Source organism: Pristiophorus japonicus, chromosome 15 (genome assembly GCF_044704955.1).
Source record: "Pristiophorus japonicus isolate sPriJap1 chromosome 15, sPriJap1.hap1, whole genome shotgun sequence".
Lineage (NCBI taxonomy): Eukaryota > Metazoa > Chordata > Chondrichthyes > Pristiophoridae > Pristiophorus > Pristiophorus japonicus.
The window spans coordinates 44618683-44631710 of NC_091991.1; the positions used below are offsets into that span (position 1 = coordinate 44618683).

General features: G+C 40.6%; 1 protein-coding gene across 1 annotated transcript in view; it reads left to right on the forward strand.

The window, feature by feature from the left end:
* LOC139280730 (dedicator of cytokinesis protein 4-like) overlaps positions 1-13028 on the forward strand; it is a 511619-nt gene that overhangs the window by 109249 nt on the left and 389342 nt on the right. Inside the window, exons 2-4 of the mRNA XM_070900388.1 lie at positions 8942-9025; positions 11782-11822; positions 12428-12483. Coding sequence (XP_070756489.1) covers positions 8942-9025; positions 11782-11822; positions 12428-12483 — 181 coding nt within the window. The remainder of the gene's footprint in view (positions 1-8941; positions 9026-11781; positions 11823-12427; positions 12484-13028) is intronic.

A 13028-nucleotide genomic window follows, 5' to 3' on the forward strand; every position in this document is an offset into this window, starting at 1 on the left:
AGTTTAATGACCTCACACGAGTGATCAAGGTGAGTGAATGCACCTTCAAATGCCATATCCAATCAATGGCACTGCTGTCCTATCTGACATGTTCTGCCATTTTCCCTGTCCAAGCGACCATGGCAGCAGTATGGCTTTCATATCTTCAGATAAAAGATTGACCTATCCCCTTACTTCTCTCGTTCCTTTTCCATGTTCAAGCACATTGTCCTTTACCACCCCTCTTTTTCAAAATCTTTCGTATCTACCATCCTCAAGTAACCTGGTGTCTTCCTCACCAGAATTTGCTTTCTATTTTCTTTATTGAATTGTTGCACTAAAAGATTCCTTATCCTTGGTACTTCAAATCACATCTATGTTTTCCCTACTGGCCCTTCCCCACTCTACTGCCCTTATTTAGCTTTGCTCTGCATATCAGCTCGCTCACCGAGACCCTCAACTTTGTGATGGATTGTGAATCGACAGGAATGTCCATTTAAAATACATCAAACTCATGAGGGGTGAAATTTAACTCCAACGAAGGAGCGAAACAGTCAGTAGTGAATTGACCGCTCGTCGTACACCCCACTTGATTTGACTTCAATGGAAAAATAAATTGGCCGATTCGCTACTGCCCATTTTATGACCCAGTGGAGTTGAATTTCACCCCCAAGGTCTTTGCAGGTTGGTGTTAAGAATTCATCATCATAGGCAGTCCCTCGAATCGAGGATGATTTGCTTCGACACCAAAAAGTTCACAGGTGTCTCAATAAAGGACCTAATTTTCCAGGTCCCGAACTAAATCTTGTATGTTGGAAGATATAAATGTGCTTCAGTGGAAGTTTATTTTGCCAATTGAGACCTTTTTGAATGACTGACTATCATACCTGATGAGCAGTGACATTTTCAGACACGAAGAAGACTTCCAGAACCTTGGCATTCTCTCTATCCATCTGCCATCATCATCATTGGCAGTCCCTCGAAATCAAGGAAGACTTGCTTCCACTCCTGAAGTGAGTTCTTTGGTGGCTGAACAGTCCAATACGAGAGCCACAGACTCTGTCACAGGTGGGACAGACATTCGTCGAGGTAAGGGTTGGGTGGGACTGGTTTGCCACACGCCCCTTCCGCTGCCTGCGCTTGACCTCTTCACGCTCTCGGCGTTGAGATTCGAAGAGCTCAACACCCTCCCTGCTGCATTTTCTCCACCTAGGGCGGTCTTCAGCCAGGGACTCCCAGGTATCAGTGGTGATGTCGCATTTTATCAGGGAGGCTTTGAGGGTGTCCTTGTAACGTTTCCACTGCCCACCTTTGGCTTGTTTGCTGTGAAGGAGCTCCGCATGGAGCATTTGCTTCGGGAGTCTCATGTCTGGCATGCGAACTATGTGGCCTGCCCAGCGGAGCTGATCGAGTGTGGTCAGTGCTTCAATGCTGGGGATGTTAGCCTGGACGAGGACACCGATGTTGGTGCGCCTGTCCTCCCAGGGGATTTACAGGATTTTGCGGAGACATCGTTGGTGATATATCTCCAGCGACTTGATGTGTCTTCCGTACATCATCCATGCCTCATATACACACACAACTGGATCAGGGAGTGCCACCATGGATTTGTAAAGCCTGACAAACCGGATTGAATTTTTTGAAGAGGTGACTAAAGTAATAGGCAGGGGAATTTCTATGGATGTTACTTATATTGACTTCCAGAAGACATTTGATAAAAATCCCTCATAAGAGACTGTAAGCTGAAGTTGAAGCTCATGGGATTGAAGGCAAATTATTGGCCTGGTTAGAAAATTGGCTGAGCGGCAGGAGACAGAGTCGGGATAATGGGACAAGTACTCAGATGTGACTAGCAGTGTCCCACAGGGATCTGTGTTGGGGCCTCAAATATTCACTTTTTATTAACGACTTAGATGATGGGATAGAGTTTGCCAATGACACAAAGATAGGCCGCAGTGTAGATGGAAGCATAAAATTATAAAGAGATATTAATAGATTAAGTGAATAGGCAAAACTGTGGCAAATAGATTTCAATGTAGGCAAGAGTGAGGTCATCCATTTTGGACCTAAAAGGGAAAGATCATAGTTCTTTCCAAATGGTGAAAAACTAGAAACAGTGGAGGTCCAAAGAGACATGGAGGTCCATGTACATGGATCATTAAAATGTCACGTACAAACAATAATCAAAAAGACTAATGGAATGCTGGTCTTTATATCTAGAAGATAAGAATACAAGGGGTTAGAAGTTTTGCTGCTACTATTCAAAGCCCTGGTTAGACCACACCTGGAGTACTGCGTTCAGTTCTGGGCACCACACCTTAGGAAGAATATATTGGCCTTGGAGAGAGTGCAGTGTAGATTTACCAGAATGATATGTGGACTCCAGGGGTTAAATTCGAGGAGAGATTACATGAACTAGGATTCTATTCCCTGGAATTTAGAAGATTAAGGGGTGATTTGATCAAAATTTTCAAGTTATACAGGGGAACTGAGGGTAGATAGAGAGAAACTATTTCCGCTGGTTGGAAAATCTAGGACAAGGGGACCTAGCCTAAATATTAGAGCCAGGCCTTTCAGGAGTAAAGTTAGGAAACACTTCTACACGCAAAGAGTGGTAGAAGTTTGGAACTCTTTTCCACAAATGGCAGTTGATGCTGGGTCAATTAATTTTAAATCTGAGACCGATAGATTTCTGCTAACCAAAGGTGTATGGGGCAAAGGCAGGTACATGGAGTTAGGTCACAGGTCAGCCATCATCTCACTGAATGGAGGAACAGGCTCGAGGGGCTAAATTGCCCTTCTCAAGGGCACTTAAGAATGGGCAATAAATGCTGTCCTGACCAGTGATGCCCACATCCCATGAACAAATAAAAAAGAATGGCCTAAGCCTGTTGCTATGTTCCTATGTGTACACTGTTCCAAAGCCAAAGGGGTTAACCGGTAGAGAATCTCTTCAGCCAAAGGTGTCAGAAAATGTACCAGAGAGAATAAAGTGAATTTGCCCTCTGAACTTCCCTCTAAACTCGTGAGGAAGCTGTGCCTTGTGCTCGACTCCAAGCAATGTGATTGCGATGACGAACTGACCATTTTGGGAGCTGGGGATACAAAACTACTTCCTGCTAAACTGAAGTGCAGTGGTGAATTTGCCAAATTCTGTGGCAGCAGGCTGCCTCTGTACACTGAGCGTCAATATGTTGCATCAACTTTGCCACATAGACACATTAGTTATTGTGATGTCACATCAGCAGCTGTGTTTATTCCACAATGTAAATTTCATTATGGACAAAAAAAAATATGTAGGTATCAGTGCAAAATCATAAAGACAAACAGTAAACAGTACAAGACAGAACAGGAAATTAATTTGAGTGGTCCTGAACTATTCATGGAAATAACATCCATCGAGTAAGAAAGCAATTAATGAAGTAAAAAAAAAGAATTGCCTATGTCGACTATCCATTCAACTCTAAGGAGCTAATCGCATATATAGAATATACCATCTAGTACCCAGCACTCATGGAAGCATAGTTATGTTGGAAAGAGTAGAGGAAAATAATGAGGGCAATTTCAGAATTAGGAACACTGTGATGAGGACAATGGCAAAAGTCAGATACATAAACTAATAAAAGGATTAGACAGAGATGATTCTCATAAGTTACTTTCTTTTTACAAAATCCAGGACATAGGACTTGTATATTTGTGTGTACCACTAAAACTACTTAGCTACTGTTTGTGATGCATTTAAAATCAGAAGGTTGTACCATTCTTCTGGTATGAATATGCATTTTATATTGTCTCAAAGTTAAATCTATGTATTGTGGAGATGTCTCGCAACAATCCAGCCAATGTTCAACAAAGTGAACAGTAAAATAGAAAGGTTGTATCAAAAGAAAGGATATATTTTTCAGTGACAGAGCAAGTGGTTATCGATGATGCACAGTAATATACATGCTCTATTGATTCAGATAATGTGCCAGTTGGTTGGTGACAGCATGGGTGAACCTTCTGTCAGCTACCAGACAGATGTGTGGAGAGGCAATGACCTTGTGTGTTCAATTTGTGTATTGATGGGAGGAAAGGAATGTTTTCGTCCCATGATTTGTAGTGGGGAATACGTCGATGGATTTGTGATCATGATGTGAAAATTGTGCAATTTATTGATGTTTATTAAAATGTAAAGCTGCCAATTGTTGCATATTAAAGGAATTGTGTTGTCCTTCAATTATTTCTTGGATAGTTTATAATATCCTTAATATTTCTAATGTCTTTCTTTGATTACATTTCTTGCTGTTAAATTAAGAGATTATTTTACTTTTTTAACCAATTTTACAAAACAACTAACAATATGGGAATGGTCTGGGTGATGGAAAAAATGATGATAATTGTGTGTCGGGACTACACCATGAGAAGTGTGTTAAGGTGAGGCGGGTGATGGTGTTTGTACATTTTGAAATGTTATTAAAGCGATCATTCATTTCTTTTAATCTCGCTTTCCTCATCACCTCCATTTCCCCACTTCTCAGAGTGCATGTACCTCTCTATTTCTCCTCTCTCTAACTCTCCTCACACCACATATACCTTTCGTTTTCTCCTATGTGTCTTTTGTCTATTAATATACACCAACTTTTAAAGTTTAAAAATTGCTTGATATTGGCACAGCTCTTTTGAATTGAAGAGCTAGTTAGTTACATGTTTCTTGACATCACAAGGGAATGCTTTTCCGATATCTTAGCACACCCAATAGTTGTTGCATTAATCAAATATTGAATTTTATAGAAATGATTGTTACAAAAGACCACAAGTCGTCAAGAGGATTTCTTCCACTTTACAGAAAAAGCATCTGTGTGTGTGTAGAGAAGTTTAAAAAAGACTACATGTTTTGGTTTTATCAATTTACAAAAGTTTGTATGAGATTGAACAAGTTTGGTTTGAATTCTGATTGAATACAGCTGTACTTTAGGCCAGTTTTGACAGATAACGTAAAGTTTTCCGAAGGTTCTGGCACTGGATGCTTTGTTGAACCCATTTGTTTATTCAGGTTAATCTTTATTCATCTGGAACTTTTGATGTGATCATGTACAAAAGTACAGGACAGGAAATTGTACAATTTAACTTCAACATTTTCATAAAGCACTCTAACAACAAACCTTATATTTATGAAACTTTGGTGGCAGTGTTGTGTGATTAAGTTCACATATTGATAATGTAAAAATTAACACTTGGGGTGTGGGTATCACTGGCAAGGCTGGCATTTATTGCCTATCTCTGGTTACCCTGAGAAGGTGGTGGTGGGCCGCCTTAAACTGCTGTATCTGTCTGATGAAGGTGCTCCATGGTGCTGTTAGGCAGGGAGTTCCAGGATTTTGACTCAGCAGCGATGAAGGACTGGCATTTTAGGTCCAAATCAGGATGGGGTATGACTTGTGGGGGAACTTAGAGGCGATGGTCTTCTCGTGTACCTGCTGCTCTTAACCTTCCTGATGTTCGCTGGTTTAGGAGATGTTTCCAAAAAAGATTTGGTGAGTTGCTGCGTCCTGTAGATAGTCCACATTCCAGGAATGGTATTCTGATGATGCAGAAAGTAGCTGTTAGGCGAGTGGATGAACTATCGACGATGTTGAGCGGAGGATGTCCTGAATGGTGTCAAACTTCATGAGTGTTGTTGCAACTGCACGCAGCCAGGCAAGTGGAGAGTATTCCATCACGCTCCTGACTTGTACCCCGTAGGTGGTCGGGAGGCTTTGGGGAGTCGGGAGGTGAGTCACATGCTGCAAAAATACCTCGGCTCTGACCTGCTTTCGTCACCATGGTATTTATGTGGCTGGTCCAGTTGATACAGCACTTGGTCAAAATACTGCAGGGTGCTGAGTATGTCAGAAACTCTATCCCAGCCAAGAGTCAATTCCTTCAGGAAAGGAGTGGAGAAAAACTGGAAACGCGGGGAGTGCAGGGGTGGTTGTAGGCATGGAGGGTGCAGGGGGCTGGGTGGAGGGAGAGAGAGTATTCTGAATTGTGTACTTTTGAATTTTGCCAATTGTAGTAGCAGTAGAACTCTATATAATTCCAGTTTTGCAGTCGACACGTCTGGTTACAGCATTTGTAAATGAAGAATAGTCCCATCAGCTCAACTTTCGTTGTTGTATTTAACCTTTTTTTACCAGGTGATCTTACCCAATCACATCTTTTATCAAGTGAATATAGACTGGTTTTTGCTGATGGCAAAGTTCAAATTGTTTTGTGTGGCCTTGGGGCAGGAGATCAATCTTTCAAAGACCTGAGTTTTCATTTTCATTATAATCATTTTCTCTTTGAGCCCATTTGCTCAGCGAATTAGAACATCCTTAATGATGTAGGAGGCTTGTAATGTTTATGTGACTATTGCAGCTGAAGGTATTTTCAGCTTGATCTCCATTGTCTGAAAACATTCTGTGCTGGTATTTTACATTTAATTTCTGCAATTAAAGTATTTCTTATTCAGGAACTATTTGAAACACACTTCCTGTAACAAATTTGAATCATGTTAGTAAATGTGGTTATAAATTCCTTAAACTAATGCAAGAAGGAAAATATCAGGGTTTGCACTAATTTTGATTTTCCATCCTTTAGCAATTCCATGGACTCTACAGTCATGGCCAATAAATCTGAGTTCACTGCTTGGGATGGAGCATATTCTCCATTGGAGCGCGCTCTCCAAATTACCTCTGCAACTTCCAGCAGACGTCCCCTCCCCCACACTTCACCTCGAGTTTGCAGGGGAACATCGCCCTAATTGTGCATTTAAAAAAAATAAAAACACACTCGGCTAAGTTGGTACAATAGTCGAAGAATTTGTCATGCAGGCAATCTGAATCCATTAGAGGAGTAGAAAATTGTTAAGATTCGATGCAGTTTTCTCAAGCTTCACGAAAAAGTGACCACAATAACCAACTGCAGCCTTGCTAATTTAGCAATGCTTTTGAGATTGCTCATGCGCAATACCTTTGAGACCCATTAGTTCTTGAGGATGGTCTCTATGGTACACATTTTCCTCTGAAACAATAGGACATGAGAGCTGACCTCATAACTAGAGTACTCTTTATTCCCTCTTCAGTAACCTTTTGGTGGGCCCAAGTTTCCTCAGGAGTTGCTCCTTTTTTTTTTTGAGCAACTTGATTTTTCTGGACGATTTTTTTTAGTCGCAATTCTGGCCACTTAATTTGAGGCAGTGTTAATGAGTTAGTTCGTTTTTTTTTTAGTTCCGTTTTTTTTTCCAAAAGGAGGCGTTCCCAGCCACTTACCCCTGTTTTAGGCGTTTGACCAGCAAATAGTTGTTCCAAACTAACTTAGGCCAGCGTATGTTGCCACTTCTGTCCACACAAAAAAACCTTGCCTAGAGTTAAGGAATCGGCACAAATAACTACATTTAAAGCACCAAACAAAGCACAAAAAGTAATAAGCAATCAATAAATAACATTAAAAAAATAGAAGGAACCCTGCACCCAAAGCACCAAAATCAATCCGTGAATAACAAATAAAAAATAGAAGTCCTACCTTAGGGAACGCAGCGGGCCATCGATGAGGGAGCGCATTTGGCCAGGGCTAGGGACGGCGTGCTTCGGGCCCCTGCCACACAGTCTGCAGCGCGTACTCTCCGATTCGGCCTGCCAGGAGCTACTGCACATGCGCGCAGACTCTAGCGCGCATGTGCAGAGGTCCAGGCACTGTTTTCAGTGCCGGGACCTGGCTCCGCCCCCAATCCATTGGGCCACGCTGCGCCACGACCAGAGAGGCAGGGGAGTGGCCAGAATACCGACATCTTTTTTTGCCGCACTTGGAGGCGGACAAAAACGGCGCATCTCGGATGAGGCCGCCAGAAAAACAGGTGAGGGAAACTCTAGCCTAATGTAATTGCTCTAAGACAGGGGCACAATTCCTTGCCCTGAGTAACCATGATGACATTAAGCACATAGTTCACATACTACTGATGCCAAATCAGGTTATTGATTCAAATTTAACTCGGGATTTTATCTGCTACATTTTGAAAAAGAAAGACTTCCATTTATATTGCGCCTTTCACAAACTCAATGTCCCAAAGTGTTTTACAGCTAATTTTGAGGTGTAATTACTGTAGGAAACCTGGCAGCCAATTTGCGTACAGCAAGGTCACGCAAACAGCTATGTGATATTGACCAGATAATCTTAACAAGAAGTGCTCTGAGTACTCTTTCTTGAAAGTTTACCTGCTCAAGAATTTTTTGCTGATCAGAGTTGACACTTTTTGTCAAGTCCAAACTTGGAGAAGCATGGGCAGGGGTGAAAAGTCATTAACATCTGAATAACGAATAACTGCACATCAAAGGACACAGAATAAAATGGGGAAAAATTATGTCTGGTTTACATTTTAGAAATTTCATGACCGCCGCCTCATAAAACTGGACAGATGGCAACTCTATCTCTGACCGACCCGAGGCAAGAAAAAATGACACCTATATTAGGATTTGGAGTGAAGTACAAACATTTGCCACCATAGTAATCATCTTTACATGTTAACATTTGGAATTGAGCAGTTGCCCAAATTATTGCTCGACTGTGGATTGCAAACTCTGTATTCATATTTGCTCTTAATTTTTGTGATAAATTAACTAAATAGTGCATTTAAGCTTTATTTTGTACTGAGATTTAATTTCTCCGATATGCACCTATACAGTGGAAACACCTTTGATGGTCACTGCTTTTAGTGATCATGTGGACAAAATGCTCAAATCATGCTCGCCAAAATCCATATGCATTAACTCGACCATTTGGTTTTACAGATCAGTTATTCAAAATTTGAAATATGTATACTTACAAATGTAGCTAATCAAATCATGATGTATGCACCCCTCAGGTGTATGGGAAACAATTGCTCTTGCCATATATATTAGTTTAATAATGAATAACATTTTAAATGTAATAATCAAAGCATTCTGATTTTTCTCTTTTTCAGCAATATCTGGTTTTCGAGGAACAGTTCCTCATGGTTTACCATTAGAAGTGGGGGACACAGTTCAGATACTGGAAAAATGTGATGGTGAGTTTGCCAATGCAAGAAAATAATGGAGGAAGTAATACATCCCTAACTTGAAATCCTGTTTCATAAATTCAAGCTTACCCTCACCAGTGTATAAACATAAAGATGTTATCCTACACAGTTCATGAAAAGATTATATTATAAAGATAATGGCTGAGAGTTTCCGTTTTGGGCCGCAATTGGCGATTTGGGTGCAAATTGCGCTCAAAATTACGCTAATTTTCTGAAGTAATTTTTTTTTAAAGTTTCTACTGAAACTCATTTGTATATTGCTGAATGTAAAACTTTCCATTAACCAGCGTTTGATAAAAACAAATTCCTGGCTCTTTTTAAGACTGGTAACCTGGTGCAGCTTTATTAATACAGGTGAAAAACCTGAGTGTTGAGTCCACCACCTGTCAATAACCCGATTTTAAATAACTGAACATGATTTCAAAAAAACTACACAGAACCATTTTCTGGTTATATTGGTTTACAGTAGTCAATTTCTTACAAGCTTTTAAGACATGTGTATTCTTGTTCCACCAAAAAAAAGCGCTTAATTTTAAGAGCCTCCTCAAAAGTCAGCAAACGGGCACAACTTGCAGAAACTCACAATGCTGATTAAATCGATCCAGGGGTGTGGCCAGTTTTGTGGGCTGGTCCAGCTTCTAGCATGATGTTTTATAAACTAGCGCAAAAGATCGCGGAAATTCGATTTGCACTGAACGCAATTTGCGCTTCGAATTACTCAATCTTTTGTATCAGTTTGGCCAATTCCGGGCAAATTGTGCTGAAAAAAACACCACCAAGGGGAAACTCAAGGCCAAAGTGTCTTATGTTGACATTTAGACATGGAGTGCTATTTCAAACACAATTCTAGAACATTGGCCCATCATTTTTTGTATCACGGCAATGAATGGCGTATGGCGCCTACCATTAGCTAGACTTGCCCTTGCCTATTTAATCTCGACGATATTTTTCATGGCAAGTTACTGAAAATGCAAGCTGATAATAGCGCAGTGAATGAAACCAGATATCTAGGACCTGAGTGAACCAATTACCGAGTGAAGATTTGCAAAATTAACTGAGAAGGAAGTGTAAATTCGAGTGGGTGAATTCCATATCAAATCAGGTACAGAAAGATTGGATTAAGAGAGAAAGAAAAAAGAGACAGAAAGGAAAAGTTTTAAAAAAAATGTTGCATTTTACATTTGTAAAATATCCAACAATTAAATCCTGAAGGAATGAGACTTCACAAATAATAGTGAATTTTCAGTGCCAGCGAGCTTCATTGGCAGTAATTAGCACTTCATCATCATAGGCAGTCCCTTGGAATCGAGGACAACTTGCTTCCACTCTCAAAATGAGTCCTTAGGTGGCTGAACAGTCCAATACGAGAACCACAGTCCCTGTCACAGGTGGGACAGATAGTCGTTGAGGGAAGGGGTGGGGTGTCGCACGCTCTTTCCACTGCCTGCGCTTGGTTTCTGCATCTCTCGGCAACGAGACTCGGTGCTTAGCGACCTTCCGGATGCACTTCCTCCACTTATGGCGGTCTTTGGCCAGGGAATCCCTGGTGTCAGTGGGGATGTTGCACTTTATCAGTCAGGCTTTGAGGGTGTCCTTATGGCTCGTTTGCCATGAAGGAGTTCCGAGTAGAGCACTTGCTTTGGGAGTCTCGTGTCTGGCATGCGAACAATGTGGCCTGCCCAGCGGAGCTGATCAAGTGTGGTCAGTGCTTCAATGCTCGGGATGTTGGCCTTGTCAAGGATGCTAACGTTGGTTCGTCTGTCCTCCCAGGGGATTTGTGGGATCTTGCGGAGACATCGTTGGTGGTATTTCTCCAGCAACTTGAGGTGTCTACTGTACATGGTCCATGTCTCTGAGCCATACAGTAGGGCAGGTATTACGACAGCCCTGTAGACCATGAGCTTGGTGGCAGATTTGAGGGCCTGGTCTTCAAGCACTCTTTTCTTCAGGCATCCGAAGGCTGCACTGGCACACTGGAGGTGGTGTTGAATCTCGTCGTCAATGTCTGCTCTTGTTAAAGAGGCTCCCGAGGTATGGGAAATGATCCACGTTGTCCAGGGCTGCACTGTGGATCTTGATGACTGGGGGGCACAGTGCTGTGCGCGAGGACAGGCTGATGGAGGACCTTTGTCTTTTGGATGTTTAGCATAAGGCCCATGCTTTCGTATGCCTCAGTAAATATGTTGACTCGTCATTGAAAGCATCTCTGACTGCTAATCCAGGATTAATTAAATATGCGCAGACCTTAAATGGCTCCAAAACCGACTTCTTGAATCACTTCAGACCAGCTCTAATTTTTTGTGGCGTGTTCAGTTCACATCTACAAGTACAGCATTGCAACACTGATCAATGCATTTCAATAGTGAGGCAAACAGCGCAATGCCGTTTTTACAAAGCTAATAGCAGAGTGGCGCAGCTTGGACAGCAACTTTTTAATTTCCGTGTTTAATCGCGCATTTACCTGTGTCTAAAGTTTCTGCAGTATTTGTGCATAAATAGCAGAGAGCGCTTTTAGCCTTGCTGTTAATTTATGGGCCATTAATTTGTAAAGAATGCCATCAAAGCCAGCTTTTGGAATTTTCCAACACTGGGCAGTGCAGACTTTAGTAGGGTCAATGATGGGCACATCCTCATGCCTGTTCCCTGCATATTTTTGTCACCTCCCATGTTGAAGTACATTCCAGTAATGTTACCAAATACTGTTTGACACAAAAACTGATATTTATCTTTTTTATCTTCTTTAGGCTGGTACAGAGGATTTATTTTAAAAAATTCAAGCATTAAGGTATGTACATTTTTCATATTGTAGCTGGATATTCAAGGTTTATTTGTAATGGTTTATTTCTGAAATCAACACTTCCATCCCTGAATTGCATGATGCATAATCCAATAAAAAAATTACCTTTTATGTTTTCTGACAGTTGCAAATAGTTTATTGAGCAACAATGTCCATTTTTTTTTAAAAAGAACTTCAAAAAAAATTATAATTAGAGACAAAAGCTTTGTATTTTCTACTGTTCCACGATGCATATACTAGCTAGTCTGCTTTCACCAGTGACTAGCCTACTGCATCATAGTACAGTGAATCAATTCCATGATGTTCATTCTCCACCTAATGAAGCCTGTATGTCATCTCAATTGTTTAGAAAAGAAACTTGCACAGTCAGTGTGTGTGAACCCAAATTTACAACCGGATTTAGTGGTGAGCAGAAAAATGGCCTGGCTCATCATGCATCCAGTATTACCAAGTGGTCTATCCAAAAATAAAGTATGATGGTGTATATTTCAGTGTCTGTAAGGAGTCAATTGTTTGCAGTATTTTATCTGTTTTAGAAGTAACAAAGCCACTTTAAAAGAAAATAAGTCAGAATTTTTTTTTTATTCCTAAAGGGAATTTTCCCAGCTGCCTATATTCACTTGAAAAATGCAAACGTCAAAAACAAAGGGTAAGTTCAGTGATTGTAAATTACAAGGGAGAAGACTGTTCACAGCCTTAACTGTCTCGTGGGGTTAGAAATGTTGATAAAATAATATTATGATTTGTACAATTATTATACTGAATTGCTACAATAATTACCATATCACAGTACCCAGACGCTTGCAGGAAGATATCATTCTTGCACCTAGCAGAACAAAATATCGTTCATAATCTATAATTGTTCTCCAGTTATGAAAAAATGTGCTGCCTACTGGAGACTTTCATGAATAACATTGTGAGATTAATTGGTATTAAGCGCTGAAAATATTTCAATGTATAATGATTTCCAAAAGACTATAATGAGCAAAAATAATTATATTTACATTTTCCCTATAAATTTGAATACTATATTTGACATGTAGTTGACAATTATAGTCTTTTACAATCTGTTGAATAATTTGTCCTCCACAATGAGTGTGTCACACTGTCTTAGGAAAGTCTGAAATCCCCCCAAGTCATGTGTGTAGGAACCTTTATGTACTCTTTGCACCTCCAGTTCCAGTATTTTTTGAT